The 27621-nt window shown below is 43.0% G+C and overlaps 1 protein-coding gene across 1 annotated transcript in view; it reads right to left on the reverse strand.

Annotated features, from left to right (window-relative positions):
* Window positions 1–21094, reverse strand: part of STARD9 (StAR related lipid transfer domain containing 9) — a 157976-nt gene extending 136882 nt beyond the window's left edge. Inside the window, exon 1 of the mRNA XM_073638857.1 lies at window positions 20901–21094. Within this exon, the coding sequence (XP_073494958.1) occupies window positions 20901–20947 (47 nt within the window). The 5' untranslated portion in view covers window positions 20948–21094. The remainder of the gene's footprint in view (window positions 1–20900) is intronic.
* Between the last annotated feature and the right edge of the window lie 6527 nt (window positions 21095–27621).

The raw sequence follows: 27621 nt of genomic DNA on the forward strand, positions 1-27621 counted from the left end.
GCGAACAGTTCGAGTAGAACAACGCTCATCTCTATTGGTAAGCCAAACCTCCGACTCCTCAATTTCCATGTCACCGACTCCCACTCCCTCATACATGGCTCATGTTTAAGTGATAAATTTACTGTACCACAGATTCATCTCAGCTAAAAGTCTAGACCCTTAGATCAGGAATAGGACAGACATTTATAGGACATTTCATAACTTTCCCAAATTCTTGTGAAAAAATATTCCCCACAAACTGCATTGAACTACTGTACCCAATTTATTATATATTTTAGGAGTCGGTCCATTTTATACTGACTCCAAGACATATCTGCATGTTTTTCTCAATATCTATCATGAAATCAGAATAAACCTTTCCCGTTTAAGGTAAATTAGGATTACTATAATTTTTAATATTTGCCAAATGCCAGGATATAGAGAGATAGATAGATAGATAGAGAATGTTTTAAGGCATTTTTATTACTTACTGCAAAGTCAAAAGCTTAAATACACTAAGATTACTATGCCTTTAAACAATTCTGGACTGCCCATATGATGATGTCATGTGTTTGGAAGCTTCTGATAGGTTTTTTGGCAACATCTGAGTTAATTAGAGACACCTGTGGATGTATTTTAATGCACACCTGAAACACACTGCTTCTTTGTGTAGCATCATGGGAAAGTCTAAAGAAATCAGCCAAGATATCAGGAGGAGAATTGTGGACTTGCACTAGTCTGGCTCATCCTTGGGTACAATTTCAAGATACCTGAAGGTGCCTCGTTCATATGTACAAACAATTATACAGTACAGACCAAATGTTTGGACACACCTTCTCGTTTAAAGATTTTTCTATATTTTCATGACTTTGAAAATTGTACATTCACGCTGAAGACATCAAAACTATGAATTAACACATGTGGAATTATATACTTAACAAAAAAGTGGGAAACAACTGAAAATATGTCTTATTTTCTAGGTTCTTCAAAGTAGCCACCTTTTGCTTTGATGACTGCTTTGCACACTCTTGGCATTCTCTTGATGAGCTCTAAGAGGTAGTCACCGGAAATGGTCTTCACTTCACAGGTGTGCCCTGTCAGGTTTAATAAGTGGGATTTCATGCCTTATAAATGGGGTTGGGACCATCAGTTGTGTTGTGCAGAAGTCAGGTGTATACACAGCTGATAGTCCTACTGAATAGACTGTTAGAATTTGTATTATGGCAAGAAAAAAGCAGCTAAGTAAAGAAAAATGAGTGGCCATCATTACTTTAAGAAATGAAAGTCAGTCAGTCCGAAAAATTGTGCAAACTTTGAAAGTGTCCCCAAGTGCAGTTGCAAAAACCATCAAGCGCTACAAAGAAACTGGCTCACATGAGGACCGCCTCAGGAAAGGAAGACCAAGAGTCACCTCTCCTTCTGAGGATAAGTTTATCCGAGTCACCAGCCTCAGAAATCGCAGGTTAACAGCAGCTCAGATTAGTGACCAGGTCAATGCCACACAGAGTTCTAGCAGCAGACACATCTCTACAACAACTGTTAAGAGGAGACTTTGTGCAGCAGGCCTTCATGGTAAAATAGCTCATAGGAAACCACTGCTAAGGACAGGCAACAAGCAGAAGAGACTGGTTTGTGCTAAAGAACACAAGGAATGGACATTAGACCAGTGGAAATCTGTCCTTTGGTCTGATGAGTCCAAATTTGAGATCTTTGGTTCCAACCATCGTGTCTTTGTGCGACGCAGAAAAGGTGAACGGATGGGCTCTTCATGCCTGGTTCCCACCGTGAAGCATGGAGGAGGAGGTGTGATGGTGTGGGGGTGCTTTGCTGGTGACACTGTTGGGGATTTATTCAAAATTGAAGGCATACTGAACCAGCATGGCTACCACAGCATCTTGCAGTGGCATGCTATTCCATCCGGTTTGCGTTTAGTTGGAACATCATTTATTTTTCAACAGGACAATGACCCCAAACACACCTCCAGGCTGTGTAAGGGCTATTTGACCAAGAAGGGAAGTGATGGAGTGCTACGCCAGATGACCTGGCCTCCACAGTCACCAGACCTGAACCCAATCGAGATGGTTTGGGGTGAGCTGGACTGCAGAGTGAAGGCAAAAGGGCCAACAAGTGCTAAGCATCTCCGGGAACTCCTTCAAGATTGTTGGAAGACCATTTCCGGTGACTACCTCTTGAAGCTCATCAAGAGAATGCCAAGAGTGTGCAAAGCAGTCATCAAAGCAAAAGGTGGCTACTGTGAAGAACCTAGAATATAAGACATATTTTCAGTTGTTTCACACTTTTTTGTTAAGTATATAATTCCACATGTATTAATTCATAGTTTTGATGCCTTCAGTGTGAATGTACAATTTTCATAGTCATGAAAATACAGAAAAATCTTTAAATGTGAAGGTGTGTCTAAACTTTTGGTCTGTACTGTATGCAAGTGCAAACAAGATGGGATTGTCCAGCCAACATACTACTCAGGAAGGAGACGGGTTCTGTGTCCCAGAAATGAACGTGCTTTAGTCTGACTTGTGCATATCAACAAAAGGACAAAAGCAAAAGACCTTGTGAAGATGATGGCGGAAGCTGGTAAGATTGTGTCCACAGAGAAAAGAGTACTGTATCAACATGGGCTGAAAGGCCACTCTGCCAGGAAGAAACCATTACTCCAAAAGAAACATAAAAAAGCCAGATTAATGTTTGCAAATGCACACAGGAACAAAGACTTTAATTTTTGTCCTGTGGTCTGATGAAACTAAAATTTAACTTTTTGGGCATAATGACCATCGTTACATTTGGAGGAAAAAGGGAGAAGCTTGAAAGCCTAAGAACACCATCCCAACTGTGAAACACGAGGGTGGCAGCATCATGTTGTGGGGTTAAATTGCTGCAGGAGGGACTGGTGCACTTCACAAAATAGATGGCATCATGAGAAAAGAAGATTATGTGGCAATACTGAAGCAACATACAGTTATATGAAAAAGTTTGGGCACCCCTATTAATCTTAAGCTTAATGTTTTATAAAAATTGGTGTTTTTGCAACAGCTATTTCAGTTTGATATATGTAATAACTGTTGGACACAGTAATGTTTCTGCCTTGAAATGAGGTTTATTGTACTAACAGAAAATGTGCAATCTGCATTCAAACAAAATTTGACAGGTGCATAAGTATGGGCACCCTTATCATTTTCTTGTTTTAAATACTCCTACCTACTTTTCACTGACTTACCAAAGCACTTTTTTTGGTTTTGTAACCTCATTGAGCTTTGAACTTCATAGCCAGGTGTATGCAATCATGAGAAAAGCTACTTAAAGTGGCCACTTGCAAGTTGTTCTCCTGTTTGAATCTCCTCTGAAGAGTGGCATCATGGGCTCCTCAAAACTACTGTTAAATGATCTGAAAACAAAGATTATTCAACATAGTTGTTCAGGGGAAGGATACAAAAAGCTGTCTCAGCGATTTAACCTGTCAGTTTCCACTGTGAGGAACATAGTAAGGAAATGGAAGAACACAGAGACAGTTCTTGTTAAGGCTAGAAGTGGCAGGCCAAGAAAAACATCAGAAAGGCAGAGAAGAAGAATGGTGAGATCAGTCGAGGACAATCCTCAGACCACCTCCAGAGAGCTGCAGCATGAACTTGCTGCTGATGGTGTCACTGTGCATTGGTCAACTATACAACGTACTTTCCACAAGGAGAAGCTGTATGGGAGAGTGATGCGAAAGAAGCCGTTTCTGCAAGCACGCCACAAACAGAGTCGGCTGAGGTATGCAAAAGCACATTTGGAGAAGCTAATTTCTTTTTGGAAGAAGGTCCTGTGGACTGATGAAACCAAGATTGAGTTTTTTGGTCATACAAAAAGGCGTTATGCATGGCGGCAAAAAAACACAGCATTCCAAGAAAAACACTTGCTACCCACAGTAAAATTTGGTGGAGGTTCCATCATGCTTTGGGGCTGTGTGGCCAATGCCGGCACCGGGAATCTTGTTAAAGTTGAGGGACGCATGGATTCCACTCAGTATCAGCAGATTCTTGACAATAATGTTCAAGAATCAGTGATAAAGTTGAAGTTACGCAGGGGATGGATCTTTCAGCAAGACAATGATCCAAAACACCACTCCAAATCTACTGAGGCATTCATGCAGAGGAACAATTACAATGTTCTGGAATGGCCATCCCAGTCCCCAGACCTGAATATCTTTGAACATCTGTGGGATCATTTGAAGAGGGCTGTCCATGCTCGGCGACCATCAAACTTTACTGAACTGGAATTGTTTTGTAAAGAGGAATGGTCAAAAATACCTTCATCCAGGATCCAGGAACTCATTAAAAGCTACAGGAAGTGACTAGAGGCTGTTATTTTTGCAAAAGGAGGATCTACTAAATATTAATGTCACTTTTCTGGTGAGGTGCCCATACTTATGCACCTGTCAAATTTTGTTTGAATGCAGATTGCTCATTTTCTGTTGGTACAATAAACCTCATTTCAAGGCAGAAACATTACTGTGTCCAACAGTTATTACATATATCAAACTGAAATAGCTGTTGCAAAAACACCAATTTTTATAAAACATTAAGCTTAAGATTAATAGGGGTGCCCAAACTTTTTCATATAACTGTATCAAGACATCAGCCAGGAAGTTAAAGCTTGGGAGGAAATGGGTCTTCCAAATGGACAATGACCTGAAGCATACTGCCAAAATGGTAACAAAGTGGCTTAAGGATAACAAAGTCACTGTTTTGGAGTGGCCATCACAAAGCCCTGATCTCAATTATATTGAAAATGTATGGGCAAAGCTGAAAAGGCTACGAGCAAGGAGACCTACAAACCTGAATCAGTTACACCAGCTTTGTCAGGAGGAATGGGCCCAAACTCCGACCAACTATTGTGAGAAGCTTGTGGAAGGATATCCCAAATGTTTGGCCAAAGTTATTCAGTTTAAGGGCAATGGTACCAAATACTAATGAAATGTATGTAAACTTTTGACTTTGCAGTAAGTAATAAAAATGCCTTAAAGCATTCTCTCTCATTATTCTGGCATTTGGCAAATATTAAAAATTATGGTAATCCTAATAGACCTAAAACGGGAAAGGTTTATTCTGATTTCATGTCAGATATTGAGAAAAACATGCATAGGTGTCTTTTTATATAGTGTATGTAAACTTCTGGTTTCAACTCTACCACCTCAGGCTACTAGTAGTATCAAGGAGAACAGCAAAATGTAAATCTAGGGAAGAATCGGTTCAAAAGGGAAGAGGAATTGTCTCTGAACACCACTTGCAAGCCATTGATTTCTTTGTTGGAGTTCTCTTGCCGATGCTTCTCCAGTGCATCCGTTGTTACTTTCATTTGCACCAAAGCAGGTGAAATTGATTCACAATCTCTTATGTTACCAAACTGGACATTTGGTATCCCAGGAGTTTAATTGACTCGGGGGTTATACTGAGATGTGCAAGTGATCTCATTCTTTCTTGAGCTGTGTATATTCAACTCCGGTTCCATGAAAAATGCCCTAAGAAAAAAATGCCCACAGCCATGAAAGCCCACACAAAAAATTGCTCACATGGAGAAAATAACATTTTATTAAAGTAGTTGTCCGGTACTTTTTTTTAAATTGCCCAATGTATTCAGCATGTGGGCATAAGTGTACACTTTACCTTTTGTGTCTCCCCCATTTCCTAATAGACTGTAAAGCTTGCGAGCAGGGCCCTCACTCCTTTTGATTTGAGAAATGCTTATTCTGTATTGTTTGTATAAGTCCCCCCTAAAATTGTAAAGTGCTGCGGAATATGGTGGCGCTATAAAAATAAAAATATTATTATTATTATATTTATAAATACCTTTTGTTGCTGATAATGCCTGTGAGCGGCGCCATCGGTGGCCGCTCACAGGCATCACGTGACCCCGTGCTGACGTTGGCTGCTGGGTTGCGGACGGGATTATTCCCCGCGTCACACCCAGCATCCACTTTGCGCTTTCCCAATGAATGGGGAGAGGGAGAGCGTGCGGTGGATGCTGGGTGTGACGCACGGGAATAACCCCGCCCACAACCCAGCAGCCACCGGTGGAATGCGGAAGAGGGACCCTCGGCTGCAGCCTGGACTAGTCGTGACATCAGCGCGGGGGTCACGTGATGCCTGTGAGCGGCCAGTGATGGCGCCGCTCACAGGCATTATCTGCAACACAAGGTATTTACAGAGATACTTATGCCCACATGCTGAATACATTGGGCAACTTAAAAAAAAAGTACCGGACAACCCCTTTAAAACAGTTTATGAAAGAGGGCTAAGGCTGTATTCCCACAGGGAAAGCCGGGCACATGCCAGTACAGTTGGGGTCACTTTGTACACAGGCTCCAGAGTGATATAACATATTACAGGTCGGGGAGGGGTGGTGATAATAGCATTATATCTGTATGTCCGGGGTCACACTGTACATAGGCTCCATAACGATATAACATATTACAGGTCGGGGTCACACTGTACACAGGCTCCATAACAATATACTACAGATCGGGGGGGGGGGGGGGTGATAATGTTATATCGCTACAGCCGGGGTCACACTGTGCACAGGATCTGGGGCGATCTAACATATCACAGATCGGGGGATGATAACGTTATATCGCTACAGCTGGGGTTACACAGTACACAGGGTCCAGAGCAATATAACAGATTAGAGGTCGGGTGGGGTGCAAGTAATAACTGTTGTTATTTTGTCCATGTGGGCAATTTTCCTTGCGTGCAACTTTACTTGTGGCCTTTCATGGCTGTGGGCATTTTTCCTATGCTAATTTTTATTTTGGGCATTTATCTGGGCACCATTCAACTCCATGGGCCCCATCTCCTTAAACTGACCAACAAAGCTGATGAGGTCATTTTGAAGTTAGATAAGAAGTTTCAAGGGAATGGAAGCAAATATTTCTTTTAGCCCTCACCAAAGCTTGCATAATCCACAGAGAGTCCTATTTACTTGTTCTTGTGAAAGATGTGGAGGATTTCTTGCAATCAATTTTACACTTCTATACTTTTAACAAGTTGTGCAGCATTATTGATTAGATAGGTCTATACTAACAGCCAAAAGTGGCAATAATCATTTTTGACATATAAAAGGACACCTAGAGAGCTGATTAATTAGGCAAGTTTTTCCCTACATTGCAGTGCGCCCACATATTTCGCCATTAGAATACAACACATGCTTCAATTTACTGTTTGTCCTGGGTATGCATTTTTCGGTCACATAAGTGATTCCACACCAAATAATTGGGAGCAGCTGACGAGTCGCGGAGAGGCAGGAATTCCTGGGAATCTCTATCCCAGTGTATTTGGCACAGATATAATAGATGCAGTGCTGACAATGAACTCTACCGCGAACCTTCTCCCGAGGTGGTGCTTTTCACATCATTGCCATTACTTTTTTGGTAGAGGAAATAAAGTCTTTATTTTTCAAGTCTCACGACAGACTGGTTGCAAATGAATCCTTTAATAGGAAAGGGTTTTTTCTTTTGCATAAATCGTGACCAGAACAGAGATGTGTGACCACAGCTCAAGGCTTCAAAGAATATTCGCTTTTTTTTGCATACCAGTGCTATACATGTTTTTCATGAAAATCACAGACGCGTCAGATCAACACTGCACTCCGATGCTCCTTCTTGTGCACAAAAATCAGTCAGTTTCACAGTTTGGTCAATGTTAGTTTTTATCATCAGAATTTTCGCTGTTTTTCTCGGATGAGAACAAAAAACTCCTAGATTTTTCTCAATCTTCTATCAAACAGTCCATGAAAAACAAAAAATACACGGATATGACATCAGAGTGCTGTCCGATATTTTCCCATACTCACAGACTTGAATTTGCAGGTTTGATCCAACACTCGAATCAAAAATTGGACATATCTCCATGATTTTGTGTGGACCACTCAGTCTGCAAAAATACATGGAAATGTGAACAGCCCTGTAGACTGTGATAGGTAGGTGTCTAAAAAATACGGATCAAACTAGTATGGGGAACAACTGGCGTCTGGATGAGTCCTGGTGGTGTATGAAATCATTTTGCAATCCTGGTGTTTTTTTTTCTATGCAGTTCTGTCCGCCGCGGTGTTCGTCCCTAGAAATATCAATAAGGTTAAGTGCACATTGCTTTTGCACCTACTGCTAGGCGTATACATATGTCCACAGTGGTCACCATCTTGATGAATTCTGTGGCATATATCTGCGGTGGGACCACCATAAAAAAAGCCACACATTACAAGTTTGCTTGCATTCTGCTGCACTTTCCTATAGAGGTAAACAATATGCAGATGCATACCGGAAAGACACTTTTGAACTCTTTCTGGTGAACTGAGCCTATCAGGATAACATCATATACGCTGTCATTTGTTCAGGCGTACAATGCAATGTGCCCTTAGCCTCCCTAGTATGGGGTCCAGTGAGAGGAGCTCCAGATCCGAGATTAAACGTAGCATATACCAGCTCAAAAATCTGTGAAATATAAAATTGCCGCCCTTGCCCACCAAACCTTTTTTTTTTCTTCCACAAAAAAGCCCAATGTGCGAGACAGATGTGAACTGATGGCACAATAGAAGCAAAGCCTTTGAACACTTCTGAGCTGCAGATCCATCATACACCTTACCAACCATCATGGGAATTGAAGAATTTTGGCTGTCTTTATATCACAACACAGATGACGACTGGGGCAATCTTGGGGCTTGTCAAAGAGTCATGACTCTTTACTACATGACTTGGGTATCTCTTATACTATCAGATTCTTTATTGACTTTCATAAAGCTCTTACACATGAGAGTTTGTGCATGAAGATTCCTATACACTTTAGTAGGTGACCATGAGAAGAAAGGACGTGGTCATACAAAGTGGTCACCAAGTAGCGGCCACATGACCGCCAACACAATAAATTGTTAGATAAAGTCCTGAGATTATCTCTACTACAGCTGAGAATTATATTATTATGTGTATTTCAGTTTTAAACTGCCTTGTAAAGTATTAGGAAGAAGGAACCAGGGAATCCAAACAATGAAACAAACGCTTTTGATTATCTTGCTAGAATAGAAACAGAAAAGCTTGGAGAGATGTCAGCGGCAGCGAGGCTAAGTCAGGACTGAGATACTCTGTTATTTCCGCTGGCTCTCATCCAGCGAAACATCTGGTCACAAAGCTTCAAAACACTGGTATTTCCGCACAAGTAACGGTCGTACAGCCTCGAGTTCTGCCGTCTTGTAGAGATCTTACTGCACGGCTGGGAGATACAGATATTGCATTTTATGAATTTACTTTCTATTGGAAGACTCAGAAAAAGCCGATACCCTCTCTTTTGTCCCGACTCCTGACCAAAAGAACCATGATGATTTCCTATTGCTTAAACTTAAAGCAAAACAAGTAACGCTCAGGCTACATTCACACACTGTATGTAATCCTAACAAAGACAATGCAATGAAATAGAGCATTTTATAAACCATTTCCAAAAATGGTGAATAGGGATGTATAGGGGAAGGAGAGTTTTGTACCCAGGATGGAGAGGTCTTGGAGGACAGCACAGCACAGCCAAAACAATAGACGGAATCTTTTTTTTTTTTTTTAAATCCAAAATTCAAATAGAAAATAGCAAAAAGGCAATGGTAGTTACCAGCCAAGATGTTCAAGGAAAATGCACAACAGGACGCAGCAAGCCCCCTTTTGTGAGAAGGAGGTAACACAGGTGCAGAATGCTGATGAACAACCACTCTCAACCTCTTACTCCATGGAGGGGGTGATTGCCTAGCACTAAAACTGCACACAGATGAAGTTTGCAATAGGGCGCAATTCACACTCATGTAGCACCGTGCCTAGCCAGCAACCTATTACACACCCCTACTATTCGATTAGGCGGGATGCCCGGAACTCTATCAGTGCATAACATAGGTGAAAGCCCCTAATTTACAAGGTCACCATTGATGGGCCTGGCTGCACCCTGTAAGATGAAAAAAGTGCATAAAAATATAATATGAGGTATTAGTTAATATTTTGGCCAAAATAAGTAAGCTCGCAACCCAACGTCAAGGGTCATGGAGGAGCAAAGTGTTGTACCAAGATTGGAGAAAGCCACATGGGATGAAGATGTATACGGAGAGAAGAGAGCTGTACCAAGAGTGAAGAAAGTTACATGTGATGAAGATGTATACCGGGAGAATAGAGTTGTACCAAGAGGGGAGAAAGTCACATGTGATGAAGATGTATATGGGGAGCAATTAACATGAGATGAAGATGTAAACTGGGAGTGCTGTACGCAGGGTGGAGAGAACGACATAGGATGGAAACGTCTAGTGGAGCAAAGTGTTGTACTGCGGATGGAGAGAGTCACGTGGATTGGGGATGTCTAGGGAGGCACAGTGATGTATGGAACATGGATTCAGGATGTATTGGGGGGAACAGAGTGTTGTACATACTCATAGGGTGGAGAGAGGTACATGGGTATGTGTGAGGGGAGAAAAGTGTTTAATGTATGGTGGAGAGAGTCACATAGGATGGAATTGTAAAGCAAAGTGTTGTACTGAGGAAGTAAAGAGTCATATGGACTAGGAATATAAAGGAGGGCTCAGATTGATGTACCTAGGGTGGCACATATGTCCTTTAGTGTTCCCTTGTCTTTCTATTTTCTATCACTTCTTCAACGTAGCTCAAAATAGTCACTTCTTTTACTAATAATGACAGTGAATTAGGAGACTGAGGAGTGTTGTAATGAAGTATGAATCGAGCTGCTACATGGTAGAAAACAAGCGGAGATCTCATTATGCCAATTACAAGAAGAAGAGAAGCTTACGGTAAGTTACACTTCTCTCTCGCTTCCTCAGCAAGTATTACTATGCCAAAAGCAGAGCACGATACAAGAAGAATGGCTGCAACCTGACAGCGTGTCAATACAGAAGGACAGGTAACACATACCGGAGAACAATCACACACAATGTCCCTGGTCACAGTAAACTACAACTCTGATATAACAGTAGCCAAAGCAAAGCTTTCAGCGATGTAGAGTAAAACAGAGGGAACAGGAATAACCAGTACTGGCAACCGGACAGGGACCAGTCAGGGTAAGAGCCTCCTGGTCTCCATCACCAAGCTCCTAACTGGTGAAAGGAACATGTTACCATGATACACTATAAGCAATAATAATGATAAAAAAAGTGGAATCAATTGCACCCAGATCCTTTAAATGCTATATGTTCACGAGTGTAGTTGTGGACCCTTTCCCTCAGACATACCTCAGTACTATTCGGGAGCTAGATTTGCTGTTACGGCAGAATAGCGATTCGTACAAACCCTACTCGTTCATCCATTGAGACATCACACAGACCCCTGGTGTGACAAAGTTATGTGTGAGGAAACCTGGTCGATTTGCCTAGATCACCTCCAAACACAAAATTAAGCATACATCCTTATTCACCAGTTTGTCATCCGTGTTTCACATATGCTTAACACACAAAAAATATAATTCAAAAAGTTATAATATGTCTGAGTGTATCGTAAAACACAAACAGCACGCAAACACACAAACTTCTGAACAAGCCCTTTATATACTGCCTGGATAAATCAGGACACAACCAGTGACGACTGCCAGGATGAGTCAGGACAGGAGGCGGTAATTTCCTAATAAAGTTTCCAGGAAGAATAAAACAAGTGCATTTGGGGCTAAAAATCATTTGTGCAATTGACTTTCATTACCAATTTTACCCCATCTACCTTCTAAAGCCTCTGTTTTGCACGGTCTATTGCTGGCTGCAAAATTAGTTAACTGAAAATCCATCAGTGAGCTCATTCAGATTGTAACTCTTAGCTCTCCTCTAATCTGATTTATGACCACAGACCACATCAATGTTGAGTGTGCAGGGAATCAAAGAGTTTGTGAAAGTCAAACGGTGCAAAATCTTTAATGAAACCCAATTGCAAATATTATTTTTAGCCAAAAAACACACATTTAGTAAAAAAAAGTCTAAGACGTGGACTACCTGCTGCAACAATCCCTGGCAATTGGTTGCAGTGGTCTCGTGAATGATGTAGATCTCTGATCAAAGTGTAGAGAAAAAAAAAAAAATCTCATATATATATATATATATATATATATATATATATATATATATATATATATATATATATATATATATATATATATATATATATATATATATATATATATATATATATATATATATATATATATATATATATATATATATATATATATACATACACACATACGAGGGGCGATCCAAAAGTAATGATAATCGGTTATTTCTATTGCACACAGAAATTAAAATAAAATGTTTTCTTCTCTCTTAGCTACCCACTAGTCCAGGAAAAAAAATCCCTTAAATAGGCCACGATTCCCGGGAGCTACATTCATTTGAATAGGAACTGCCGAGGAGTGAACATCAAAATGGAAAAAAACGAGCTCAGAGCTGTCATCAAATACCTCTGCTTGAAAAAAATTACTATCAAAGACATACACAGCGACTTGGTGGAAACATTGGGGGACTCTTCTCCTCCATATTCCACAGATGCACGCTGGGCCAAGGAATTTAAGCTGGGAAGAACATCGACGGAAGATGAACATCGTGAAGGACGCCCATCCACGTCCCTCAATGAAGAAAACGTGAAAAAAGTTGAAGAAGTTGTATTGGCCGATCGAAGAGTGACTATCAGGCATGTAGCTGAGGTCACAGGGATCTCATATGGCAGTATTCAAAGAATCCCTGCAAAAGAATTGCATATGAGAAAGGTCTCGGCGCGTTGGGTGCCAAAAATGTTAACCGACAGGCAAAAGAAGAAACGAGTTGACATTTCAATAGCAAATCTCGAAAAGTTCCAAGCAGAGAAGGAGAATTTTTTGTCACATTTTTTTGACCATGGACGAGACCTGGATCCACCACTTTGATCTCGAAACGAAACAACAATCGATGACATGGAAAAGAGCCAACAAACTGACGCAGAAGAAATTCAAAGTGTCAAGCTCAGCAGGGAAGGTTATGGCGTCCGTTTTTTGGGACGCTGAAGGAATTATTATGGTGGACTATTTGGAGAAGGGAGCCACTATTACAGGCTCCTACTACGCAGAACAAATAAGAAGATTGCGGGAGGCTATCAAGGAGAAAAGGCGTGGCAAACTGCGGGCTAGAGTGCTGTTTCACCAAGATAACGCGCCGGCTCACAAAGCTGCAGTTGCCATGGCTACCATTCAAGAAGCAGGCTTTGAACTGGTGGAACACCCCCCCGTATTCGCCAGATCTAGCCCCCAGTGACTTCTTTCTCTTTCCTCTGCTCAAGGAACACCTCCGGGGCAAGAAATTTGACGACAATAGCGACGTGATAACCGCTGTTGGGGATTTTTTTGAGGGTCAAGATAAAGAATTTTTTTCGAAGGGAATTCTAAGTTTAGAAAAGAGCTGGACTAAATGTATAGACTTGTTAGGAGACTATGTATAAAAATAATTTCTTTTTTTGACTATATTCATTGTGTTTAGCATTGATTATCATTACTTTTTGATCGTATATATATATATATATATATATATATATATATATATATATATATATATATATACATACACATACATACATACATAGATATACCCACTGCTCAAAAAAATAAAGGGAACACTCAAATAACACATCCTAGATCTGAATGAATGAAATATTCTCATTGAATACTTTGTTCTGTACAAAGTTGAATGTGCTGACAACAAAATCACACAAAAATCATCAATGGAAATCAAATTTATTAACCAATGGAGGCCTGGATTTGGAGTCACCCCCAAAATTAAAGTGGAAAAACACACTACAGGCTGATCCAACTTTGGTGTAATGACCTTAAAAAAAGTCAAAATGAGGCTCAGTATTGTGTTTGGCCTCCACGTGCCTGTATGACCTCCCTACAACGCCTGGGCATGCTCCTGATGAGGTTGCGGATGGTCTCCTGTGGGATCTCCTCCCAGACCTGGACTAAAGCGTCCGCCAACTCCTGGACAGTCTGTGGTGCAACGTGACGTTGGTGGATGGAGCAAGACATGATGTCCCAGATGTGCTCAATCGGATTCAGGTCTGGGGAACGGGCGGGCCAGTCCATAGCTTCAATGCCTTCATCTTGCAGGAACTGCTGACACACTCCAGCCACATGAGGTCTGGCATTGTCCTGCATTAGGAGGAACCCAGGGCCAACCGCACCAGCATATGGCCTCACAAGGGGTCTGAGGATCTCATCTCGGTAGCTAATGGCAGTCAGGCTACCTCTGGCGAGCACATGGAGGGCTGTACGGCCCTCCAAAGAAATGCCATCCCACAGCATTACTGACCCACTGCCAAACCAGTCATGCTGAAGGATGTTGCAAGCAGCAGATCGCTCTCCAAGGCGTCTCCAGACTCTGTCACATGAGCTCAGTGTGAACCTGCTTTCATCTGTGAAGAGCACAGGGCGCCAGTTGAGACTTTGCCAATCCTGGTGTTCTGTGGCGAATGCCAAGCGTCCTGCACGGTGTTAGGCTGTGAGCGCAACCCCCATCTGTGGACGTTGGGCCCTCATACCACCCTCATGGAGTCGGATTCTAACCGTTTGTGCAGACACATGCACATTTGTAGCCTGCTGGCGGTCATTTTCCAGGGCTCTGGCAGTGCTCCTCCTGTTCCTCCTTGCACAAAGGCGGAGGTAGCGGCCCTGCTGCTGGGTTGTTGCCCTCTTACGGCCCCTTCCACATCTCCTGGTGTACAGGCCTGTCTCCTGGTAGCACCTCCAGCCTCTGGACAATACGCAGACACAGCAAACCTTCTTGCCACAGCTCGCAATGATGTGCCATCCTGGATGAGCTGCACTACCTGAGCAACTTCTGTGGATTGTAGAGTCCGTCTCGTGCTACCACGAGTGTGAAAGCACAACCAACATTCAAAAATGACCAAAACATCAGCCAGAAAGCATTGGTACTGAGATGTGGTCTGTGGTCCCCACCTGCAGAACCACTCCTTTATTGAGGGTGTCTTCATAATTGCCCATAATTTCCATCTATTGTCTATTCCATTTGCACAACAGCATGTGAAATTGATTGTCAATCAGTGTTGCTTTCTAAGTGGACAGTTTGATTTCACAGAAGTTTGATTTACTTGGAGTTATATTCTGTTGTTTAAGAGTTCCCTTTATTTTTTTGAGCAGTATATATATATATATATATATATATATATATATATATATATATAAAAAATTTCTATATACACACACACACACATATATATATAATCATCAAGAAACTCTGTATGCTTCTCACCCTGACACGAGTTTCGCCACTCAGCTTCTTCCAGAGCCATCCTTATACTGGATCACCTGGGTGTCTCCATTTACTATATTCCATCAGGTATTTATACTTGGTTTATACCCTAGATATATTGCTTAGTAGGAATATAATGTGCACATTGTTATGTATTGGGTAGAGCCCATGATAGCTCACTCTAAGAATTCTTACATGTGTTACCTCCTAACTTATAGCTATTACCTGGACTGAAGTATTCAGGTATGATAAATTTTTTTCTGGGGACAGTTGACATTTACTCTTTCATCATAGCTGTTAATTTATCTTTAGATCAATTTGATTATTATACCATTGATCGAGTATTTGGACGATGTCCCCCTAGTGGGTACACTGTTTCTATTTTTTCATTTTTTAATTATTGTATAATAAAAATACTTCATTCTAATATTTATAGACCTCTTCTTTTACTCTGTATCCAGATTAGTATACAGAGTTCTTGATGATTGTGATATTGTTTGAAATGCCATAACTCCTACGTTGGACTCTTACTTTGATAACGTACGTATATTATATATATATATATATATTTTTTTTTTTCCATCCAATGTGTCCGTGAAGTAATCTGAGTGCGGTCCAATGCTTTCCATGTACACAGACATGAATGGGCGAGTGCCATCGGTTTATTGGAGGCAACTCGTGTATGCTACGTTTTTTTCCTTGACTAGGTCCGAGGGGAAAAAAAAATCTGACATGTGCATAGACCCAAAGAATAACATGGTGACGAGCGCTATCTGCCAAAATGACAGACAACACTTGTATGATTTTTATGGTCGTGTGCACGAGCCTCGAGCCTTAAAGGGGTTGTCCGGTCAAAAGTGATAAGTCTGCAGTCATTCTGTGTGACCACAGACTTATGAATGCCCCCAGCACACGCACTGTGTGCTACAGGGATTCGCTGGTTTCAGACCAGGAGCGGAGGCTATGTATGTGTTATACATACTCCCGGCCAGTCTGCGCCGCCTCGCTCCATACACTTGTATAGAGCGAGGTCGCACCCTGATTAGTGATGCAGGCGGCAAGTGGGCGCGTCCGACTAGAAAGCGCGGCCCCACTCAATACAAGTGTATGGAGAGCAAGGCCGCACCCACTGGCCGGGGTATGTATAACGCATACATACCCTCAGTTGCCGGGTCTGAAACCAGCGAATCCCCGCACTGATCACTTTTGATCTGACAACCCCTTTAAATCTTGCAGTCAAATTTTGGTGTGATGGGACTATTATAGAATTGTTTCTTTTTATAGCAACCTCTCCTACTTCTTGAAAACACATGGATCTGCTTGCAGAATTTAAAGGGGTTGCCTCATGTTCCTATGTCCAGGAGCGAATTGTTCCTCTTCCTTCCGAAGGATAGCAAACTCTTAAAGATTGACAGTTTGGGCCAGAAGCATGGCCGAGTCACTGGCCACAGCTGTGTCCTCTCTTCCAGGCTTCTAGCAGAAGCAGCATGGAAGTGCAGGGACATGGAGGTGCTCCGAATCCGGCCAGCTTAGAGCAGAGCTTGCAAGCACGGGCTCCTCGCCTAGAAGACTGGCAACCTCTAAGGTATCCGGTAACAGTGGCAGTGAGCCAGACACTACAGAATTTAAAATCTCTCCTTTCCTGAGAGCGTGCACGTGAGAGCTGGACGGGGTTAAAATGCCATGTACTATAAAGCATTTGTAAAAAATGAGCAGAATTTTTTATTTGGGCACAAGCATCTTTACAGTCAAGCCACTACTTGAGGAAAAAACATGCAGATAAGTTCCCTTTAATTCTTGTTTTGGATGGTTTCCTGCCGTGAATGGGAATTTACGGTACAGAGTTAACATCACAGATAAAACAGCTCCTCAAGAGACGCATTGTGCGGGATGCTCACTCATGCATCCGGACTACTCGTAACACAGCACAGATCTATTCCAGACCACGTGAGGGACGACTTTCTCACATTCCTCAAATTTTCAACGTAATTTCATACAACCTGAACTATGCGCCATCTAGATTAAAAGATATGTGGATGTGGGACCAGCATAAATAGCAATCCTCTAATCCTCTGTGCACATTTGTGCCCTGGTTTCCATTATAAAAACACAAAAGTGTAGGATCATCACATGAAGAACCGACCCCACTGAGCCACCAACATAAAAGGAGCCTCCGAATGTCTCAAGGAATGGTGTTAAAATCCCAACAGGTCATTTTCCGAGAAGTTTTCCGATTTTAGATCTGCAGGAAGAGCTTATTTATGGGACAGCATGGTGGCTCAGTGGTTAGCACTGCAGTCTTGCAGCGCTGGGGTCCTGGGTTCAAGTCCCACCAAGGACGACATCCCCCGGTTTCCTCCCACACTCCAAAGACATAATGATAGGGAATCTAGATCGCGAGCCCCAATGGGGACAGTGCCGATAATATCTGTAAAGTGCCTCAGAATATGTTGGTGCTATATAAAAAGATTATTATTATAAAAGCACCATCCATCATTGTCACTGTTCCCACAATCAAAATTCCCTATTGAGAATAGTGAGGGGAAACAGCAGAAACCTACACAAACACAGAGAGAACATACAAACTCCTTTCAGATGTTGTCTTTGGTGGGATTTGAACCTAGGACTACAGTGCTAACCACTGAGCCACCATGCTGTCCTCATCACTGTCCCAACAAAACTGTCAGCAGACGATAACATTCTGGCAGCACCCTAAATTGGCAGAAGTTTCTACAGCAAATAGACATATAGAGTAGATTTTAAAAATTCCCCAAACTCAAAACAGTGCATAAAAGCACTGCAGATTTCTAAGGCATTTAATTTCAGGGAAAAAAAAAAAAAGATTGTGCAGTTGTAATTTACATGCCCAATTCTTTTATGTTCAGGGGAGTCATGGTCACAGGAGTCTAGCCCGAGTCCTTCTCCCTTTCCCCCTTTCTTAAAAATCACATGAATCTTTGGTAGATCCTAGCCTTATAGGTATGGGAGACTTGGGAGAGATACAGGTCTGCAAAACAAACATTTAAACAGCAGCCATCTCCTGTACAGCTAGCTTTGGAGAAAGAACAAACAAAAAAAAAACAAAACACTGCAGAACTTTTTCCCCAAAAAGTGCAACCTGTAAAACTGCTCCTGCAAGGTACTTTTGCACCCACTGATTACAGTAAATTACTGTAAATTATGGACTCTTGTCTGGCGTCACTTTACCATTGTTCAACTGTTTGTGGAAAAAAAAAAAAAGTTAAATATATAAAATTGTAAAAATAGCATATATATATTTATATATGCGCAATTTTTACAATCTTATATATTACCCTTTTTTTAGTACAGTATATATACACTGAAAGCATAATGAGTGAGAAACCATGGTATCTTGCATCTTCAGCAGACATGGTGTGTTCCCTGACAATGGTTTTGCACAGAACCTGTATTCTCAGACTGGAGGGCTAGTTTGGGTGGTCACATGATCTCTCCCGTCCCAGCGGCTCTCCTCACATAGCAATTTAAAACCCAGACAAGGGGGACTGGAAAAGCAACAGGAAATGGATTTTAAGGAAGTCTGCCTCATTCTTGGGTTCTCCAAACGTAGGATGTTTTGTTGAAAAATAGATAATTCTCCACACGTCTCTGACTTCACAGTGTGGGGATGAAGGATTTTTCTCTGCAGTGAACACAGAGATCATATTGTGACAGCCACACATGAATAGGAGATACTTTCAGCGAGCCAAATACATTTCTGTACAGGCGGACATCTGTCTGAAACATTTATTTCACCAAAAAGGGAAAAGAAAGCTCAATCTCTCCTGCCCAGCTGCATCCCATACAGACAAGTAATCTTGTAACCTTATGGGCTAAACAATGTATCACTTCCTATTTACCATGTTAGATTTGTACCAGACTGACTACTGGGACCGCCAATAATTAAAAGGACAAGGGTCCCATGTCTCCTCACCTCACCCAGTTGCAAAAATAGGGCCAGATGGAGTTAATGGATTATTCACAAAATATTAAGTTAACCCCTATTCATTTTATAGGTGATAACTTTCTGATCACTTGGGGTCCACACATTGGGACCCTTATGTGATCCTGAGATCAGCGCTCTGCAATAGGGATCCCTACTGCAATCAAGACGGGACTCTGCAAAGTCAGATCTAGAAATCAATGGGTGCACTGGCAGACAGAATATGCTCCTGTGCAAGAACAATATATGGGCCTTTAAGTCCAAAAGCTCAGCATAATGCACAATGCCACCTGTGTTTGGAGGTCAAAATGGGCCCCTGTGCGAATGCGCAGGTTGCACCAATAATATGTCCCTGAATGGGTGTCCCAGTGGTCGGAACCCCAGCGATCAGCAAGTTATCCCTGGTTTTCTAGATAGGGGATAAAAATGTTTTGGGAATAAACCTTTAAATAGAGAGCATTCCCAGTTGACGCTCTGCCATTCAAGGTAGAATTGGTGAAGCACTCGACTTCCTTTGTCAGTGCCCTAGACCTTGCAGGGCATGCGTCTGCTGAAGTCCTCCACAGCCATGGCCTCTGGGGTGAATGGGGGACACGGTGCCTCTGTTTGGAATGGGGGGTGAATCCAGCAGTGGGGCCCACACGGATCGGACGGGTGTCACCAGCGCAGTGGATAGGTGAGAATTTGTGTAAAGCTGAATACCCCTTTAACTTCAATGATACCCACCATGTGAGGCTCAGTCACCTCTGCCTTAGGGCTCATTCAGACGTGATTTTTGCATACGATCGCTATCCGTAATTTTCATGGACATCACTCGCATCTGTGATTTGTCATTCAAATGTCTGATTTTTTCAAGGACTGTGAGGTCCATGAAAAATCACGGAGACAGACTTTGATCAAAGGGCGGATGAAAATCTGCAATGCAAGTCAATGGGTTCAGAAAAAAAAAAAAATAGAACTGCATTCAGATGACATCCGAGTGCAGTCCGGTCTTCACAGAATGTCAGAATAGAGAAGATTTATTTCTCCATGTACGAGAAAATTGGAAGAAAAAAAATTCTGTAACTTGTGCAAGGGCCCCAAACTTTCAGGGATCTTTTTTAGTAATGGTCTAGTTCTATGGGACCTTTAGGGCCCCCCTAATCTCCAGGGCCTGGTTATAACTGTAGCCTTGGCACCCCTCCCCCGCGGATCCAGCGCCGGCCCCGCTATTGGTCAGCGCCGCCTGGATATTACGTGACCACTGAAGCTGTCAGATATCTGGAACGTCACGTCATCAGAGAACATCCGATGAGCCGTGATTCTAGTCATCTGACTGCTGCAGCCGATCACGGTAGTCCTGTAACATCCAGGCGGCAAAGTTGTCACTTTTGCGGCAGTTCGATCCTCAGGACGTCTCCACCTATATATTACTTATGTCTAAGAAACAAAAAATATACATATATTAACACTGGACAACCCCTTTAAGAGGTCTCCTCCGCTAAATTTAACTCTAACTTATTCAGTGAGAATTTTGCACATAATATGAGCCCTCAGAACAGCTCCATATACTGAGAAGTGGATTACTTCCTGTCATTACTATCTGTATCTGTGCGACTACAACTCTCAGCATGCCCTGACTGCGCTGGGAGCAGTAGTCCTCCCCACAGCTGCACACAGCACTCACCTCCTGCTGAGCGGCCTCACCCGCAGCGCTACCCTGACATTGGCCATTGTGGCTACTGCGGAGCCTCATGTCCCGTCCCGGGCCCCGCTCCCCGGCTGTGCCGCCCGCGCATGGAGCCGCCGTCCTCGGGAGTGATCCTCCGCAGCGCACAACAATCCAATGCCCCGTCCGCTCACCACGCCCACCCCTATGTTGTGTGTTTTGGTTTGGTCCAGCCCATTGGGAAGCTGCCACTTTGCAGCGATAGAAGGGGTGTGTCTTGGATCGACTGGCTTGTAATCAGCTGTAACCAGGAGAAACCCCTCGGCGTCCTCTCCTGTGACCCTGACAACATCTCCTCACTGTCTCTGTAGTCTGTAGAGATTCGTGACAGAAGGGACACATGTCTCTTCAAGTGACACCACTAATGAGGTCCTTAAAGTGAGGAAAAAGCCGCAAGCTGTGAGAGGTTTATGTCCTACACTACACGGACACTTTTTTTTTGCAACTTTTTCCCTCATTTATTGCGTTTTTGACATTTTTTGGGGACATTTCCATTGTGGCTTGTGGACTTTGCACCAAACTATCACAAATGTTTGATGAAGAATTTAGGGCAAAGTAAAATATGCTTTTTTTTTTTTGCACCTTTTTCGAATAAAATGACACATGATATTGGTAAGTCTTCAACCGCGCCCCAAAAATGAAGACATTAAGTTAAGACAACCCTTTATGGTTAGGAAAAGCTTGGGTTTTTTTTTTTTTTTTTTAATGGTGCACAAAATTATTTTAGCTGATCTGAAACTCCGAGGGTCCGATTCAACGAAGCTTTTACATTGGCGTAAAAAGTTTTGCAAAGTTGCATAATTTTGGTGCAATTTGAGGCTGCGCTAAAATTTTCCAACTTTTGGCGTTCTCTGCTATTTTCGCACAGCTCTGTCAAACTAGGCAGAGAAGGAGCGGGACGGGGAGAGGCGACCCCCGCTCGATAAATTCATGATGAGTGGTGGCATTTGCTATGCAACAAATCTTACTCCAGCAGGGACTGGAGTAGGATTTGTGGTGAGGCACTCACTGGGGTGTACACCACTCGTCCGGCACTCCTGATTCATAAAGTGGTGAGCACTTCTTCATGGATCAGGATCATCTGACTCCACTACGCCCCCTTATCTAGACCGGTGTGACCAATGCCAGTCTTGATTAATCAGGCCCCAAGTTTTTGAAGAGGATTTGAAGAGTTTCTGCTCCAAAAACTCAGGAAAAAAAAGACTCAGACTCCAAGTCATCAAGAGTGGCATTATTCACACCAATGTTGATGAAGGGCCATAGTTGAGTCTCTGTTCGCTTCTCCACAAATCCTACTCCAATGACTGGAGTAATATTTTTAGTGGAAGGTATGCCACAACTTGTCATAACTTCCAGCAGTTTCCACCAAAACTTGTTTGACTGCACCTTGGTGCCCTCCTCAAATAAGGTAAAAAATGAGGTCCAACAGAGCACATGGCGACTCAGTCTGCATCATTAAAGGCAATGGTCCCATCAGTGCCATTGTCCGAATCCCGTTTTCCAGGACTGCAGACATAATTCTCGACTGTAGCCTAAAACGCTATGTGAACATGACCTACATCTTTTCTTTGACAACATTCATTTGGGGTCATTCATTATATGTAAGAGTCTTTTTCATAATGGCGTTGTCAGACGTCCGTGGATCTCGGTACGATCATGGACCGCAATGCATGGACTGGCCGCAGATCTCATATATATGTATGAGGCTCTCACGCTCAGGTCGGGAGAGCTGCGGCCAGTCTGTTCATTGCAGTCCGAAATTGGACCAAAATCCACAGATGTCTGAGTAAGCCCAACACTTGTTTTCTGATGTGCAGAAACAATATGTAATTGAAGCCTAATAATTCATCAGAATGCACAATTCCACCTGCTTTGGAGGTGCATGTGGCCCCCTTACCTCTTAGGTAGCAGCTGCACAGGTTGCTCCAATGGTATGTTCACCCCTGGTCCCTTCTATATAATATGTGACTGTTCCGCAGAATTGCACCTGTTTAAACCATTATCTAAACATCTGTTTCTATTTATCAAATATATAATATTAATAAAAATAATAACATTGTAACAACACATACAAGCTAAATGTGCATTGTGAGAAAATGACATTTTAACCAATTGTATTGCGCCCTCTTGTGGTCAGACTGTAAAATCAGAACTTTCCAGATGGATGCGACTTGACTAACATGGAATTGTTCTGAACTGCTGTCTGTAGAAGTAGCAGCCACAATGAGCACATTTCTTGCATGTTCCAAAGCCTGCTATTGTGTCTAGGAATGGACATGTACAGCAGAATAAAGCTTCATTCACACATCCGATTTTCACATACGTGTTCAGTTTTTCATTTTTTTTTCTTCTCAAACAGAACAGGCGCCCATTATAGTTTATAGGGTTGTTCACATGTCCATTTTTTTAGGGGTTGGGGGTCACTTTCACCCCATTTGCAATCAAATTCACCTATTCAGTGATTGGGTCATGGGCAGCACATGTATGCGCTTAATGTTGCATCCAGATACTGTTCGTTTTTCACTGACTAAGGCCTCATTCCAACATCTGTGTTTCATGTAGTGTTTTATTTCAGGTTTTCTTGGATAGAACATTAACCCAATTATAACATTTAGGGGTGTTAACATCCATGTGTTTGTTTTTTTGCTTTTCTTGTGGGCCCACAAATTTTGCACATTTTGGTCCAAGTCATCCTAATCTATGGGTCCGTGAGAAACCAGCTACCTCCTAGTGCTCTCCATTTTTTACTGTTCAATTGTGTAAGCCTGAGAAAACTCAAGCAGTTTTTTTTGCCTACACTCACACATCCCTTTCATTTTTAGATCCATTTAAAACAGTTTTTCTACCATGTGTCACACTCTTTTTTTTCCTTTCATGCATTATTAAAAGCTGAAGGAGGTAAACTGACTATTTTTTTCCACTGACATTTAGCAATGGATCAGTTAAAAACATATGGAAAATGGATGTATTCTGTTTTTCATCCGTTTTTGACAGATTGCATACACATGAATTGCCTGGTCTGAACTACAGAAGACTGATGAGAATAGGACATGCGCTTGATTTGACAGACCGGGGATGTGGATCCATAAAAAAAGGATGTGGAAGTGGTTCTGATAAAGTCTATGGCCTCTGTCACATGTTCAGTATTTTGGTCTGTATTTCACACCAGTATTTGTGTTTCAATGATTTTATTGAATTTTAAAGAATATTTAGAGGGAGGAAAAGGAAGGGAGGAAGATTAAGGAAAAAAAGGGGGGGGGGGGGGCGGGTGGAGTAAATATTTATTAAAAAGGGAGAACTGGTAAAAAATAAGGGAATAAGGGAGTGGGAAGATTGGAGAACTCAGATTAAAGTCATATTTAAAACAGTAATAGGTATGATACATTAAAGAAAAAAAAACCAATAAATTTAACAATAGAAACATGCAAAATAAAAATGTATGAAAAGTTATTTCATGGCATTTTAAAACAGAACCAAGTAAGATAGTTTTACAAAGATTATAATTGCTATCTAGTTTTAAGCAAGGGAAGGATCCCAAGGTTCCCATTTTTTTGGCAATTTTCAAACAAAATCATTTGCAATAGCAAATCTGTATTCATATGACTTGTGTGCAGTTATTTTTTTCAATAATATCAGAGAATTTGGGAAGGTTTGCTTTTTTTCCAGAAAAATGCAATCAAAATTTTCACCACCAAGAAGATATGTGTGGCATGCAGGGGTGGATTAAGAGTAGCAAGGGCCCCGGGCACAAACAAACAAACAAACAAACAAACAAACACACACACACACACACACACACACACACACACACACCTGATTTATCACGTGACATGTCACATGATCATGTGATAGTTCACGTGAAATTAATTTGGCACAATATTAATTATAATTTATTTTTTTAGGCTGTGTGCCCACGATGCGTTTTTTAAGCGTTTCCGCAGCGGCAATTCCGCTGCAGAAATGCTTAAAAAACACTTGGTAGAAGGCCTGCCATGTTCCCCAATGATAATCCGCATGTGCTGTGTACATGCTGCGGAAATTTCCGCTGCGGATTATCATTGCGGAAAAATCCGCAGCATTACCAATTATTTTGCGGAAGCGCTGCGTTTTCGCCGCCATTGACTTGCATTGGAACGCATGGAATCCGCATCCCTGCATCTGTAGATGCGGAATCCATGCGTTTCAATGTGCGGATGGTACCCGGATGTGGAGGACAGGAGACTCTCCTCTGGACCCGGGTACCATAGAACCTGTAAAAAAAGAATAAAATAAAAAATAAATATTATACTTACCTTCTGATGGCCCCCGGTGTCTTTATCCAATGCGTCCTGGCTTGCCGGCAGCTCGCGATGGTCTGAAAAGAACCTGCCGTGACGTCATTTAGTCATGTGACGGGTCAAGCGACCACTGACGTCGGCAGGCCATCAGAAGGTAAGTATATATTCTTTATTTTTTACCATTCTTTTACGGTCACACTATATAAATCCATGCTGGTTGCATGGATTTATATAGTGTGACCAAGTTGGCAAGCACTTTCCAAGTGATGCTAAAATCACTTGTCAACCCACATGCGGAAATGCAAGTGAAGAACGCTTCACATCCGCATGTACCTGGCAGGAAAACGTATGTACAATCCGCATGTACAATCCGCGTGTACAATCCGCATGTAAAATCCGCATGCGTTTTTTTTCTGCCAGGGAGATGCAGAAACGCTCAAAAAAAATCCGGAACATTTCTGTATTGTGGGCACATAGCCTTGTATGACTCAATATTGAGCACACGTACCTATCTATACACAGCGGGAGGCTGCACGGTGCCATCTATACACAGCGGGAGGCCGCACGTAGCCTTCTATACACAGCGGGAGGCTGCACGGTGCCATCTATATACAGCGGGAGGCCGCACGTAGCCTTCTATACACAGCTGGAGGCCGCATGTAGCCATCTATACACCGCGCGAGGCCGCACGTAGCCATCTATACACAGCGGGAGGCCGCACGGCGCCATCTATACACAGCGGGAGGCCGCACGGCACCATCTATACACAGAGGGAGGCCGCATGGCACCATCTATACACAGCGGGAGGCCGCACGGCGCCCCCCCCAGAGACAGCAGGAGGCCACACGGCGCCATCTATACACAGCAGGAGGCCGCACGTAGCCATCTATACACAGCAGGAGGCCGCACGGCGCCATCTATACACAGCGGGAGGCCGCACGGCGCCATCTATACACAGCAGGAGGCCGCATGGCGCCATCTATACACAGCAGGGGGCCGCACGGCGCCATCTATACACAGCAGGGGGCCGCATGGTGCCATCTATACACAGCAGGGGGCCGCATGGCCCCATCTATACACAGCGGGGGGCCACACGGCGCCATCTATACACAGCGGGGGGCCTCACGCAGTCACGCATGCAGTCACGCACACACACAAACATATACAGACATATACATACACGCATAATCACATTTGAAACACAAAAATACATATAAACAGACATCACAAATTGATATCTGCCTGCACACACACACATACACACACACACACATACACACACATAGATATACACACACACACACAGACTCACCATCCCCCGGCTCCATTCTTCCAGCCTGCTCTGACTTCTCCGTTGCAGCAGTGCAGGCCGGGCGCGCACTGCGTGACGTCACAGCTAGGAGACACGGCCGCGCACAGGGCCGTGTCTTCTAGCAGTGACGCGGCCGGGCCAGCACAGGGAAGTTAACTGCTGCAGTGCTGGCCCGGCCGATGAAGAAGTAGCGGCGGCCGCTGCTGGGGGAGCGGTCCGGGGCCCCCCCTCCTGCCACTGCTACCGGTATGTGCCGCGGCGGCCCGCACATATAATGAGGGCAATCCGGCATTAGACACCCCGCCCAGAGCTGCGGGCCCCCTGCAGGCTCGGGGCCCCGGGCGGTAGCCCGGATTGCCCTCATTATAATCCGCCTATGGTGGCATGCAGAAGTAGTGCTGTTGCAGAGTGTGACATGCATAAGTAGTGCTGTTGCTTTAAAAGCATTCAGCAACTATTAGAAGTAACACAAGCACATGAGACAGGAAATGCTGTGCTCCAGAAGCATGCAGCAACTAGAGGGGTTAACACAGTCACAGGAGAAGGGGAGTGTTTTAGCAGAGCCCTAGGGGGATTGTGGGGAAGTTGTTTACTGCCTGGCTGGAGCCGAAGAAAAAGGTGGTGTGCGTGTTCTGTATCTCACAGAAGCACCCCTGCAAGTGAAAAGGTTTCAAGTCAGGAGTGAAGCTAAGCACAGGTCAGGTAGAGTTCCTGAACTAGCAGTGCATAGTATTGTCAGGCAGAAAGATAAGGACTGGAAGGAATGGTATCACAGGGATCATCTCCCTCAGCAACCCCTCCTCCATCTCACCTTGCTGTAAAGAATGCTGTGTTCATTAATATGCATATGCATTAAAACTGTGCTGTCCTGTACTACTGGGAAGACTGTGAACTGCTGTGCTGCTAAGGAAACTGTACTGTTTGTCACTGGAGCCTGTTGCTCATAAGACTTAACTTGCACTGGCTGTCCGGCTTCTTATTAAATGCTACTATTCTACCGTTTATGAGGACACTTGTCAAGTGTGTCTGGTCAGCAAGTGAAACAACCTACGTGTCTGTGCCTGAGGGTCAATACCCCTGTGTGTCTGAG

Source organism: Phyllobates terribilis, unplaced genomic scaffold, assembly GCF_046119375.1.
Source record: "Phyllobates terribilis strain yellow unplaced genomic scaffold, ASM4611937v1 Scaffold_7__3_contigs__length_470593459, whole genome shotgun sequence".
Lineage (NCBI taxonomy): Eukaryota > Metazoa > Chordata > Amphibia > Anura > Dendrobatidae > Phyllobates > Phyllobates terribilis.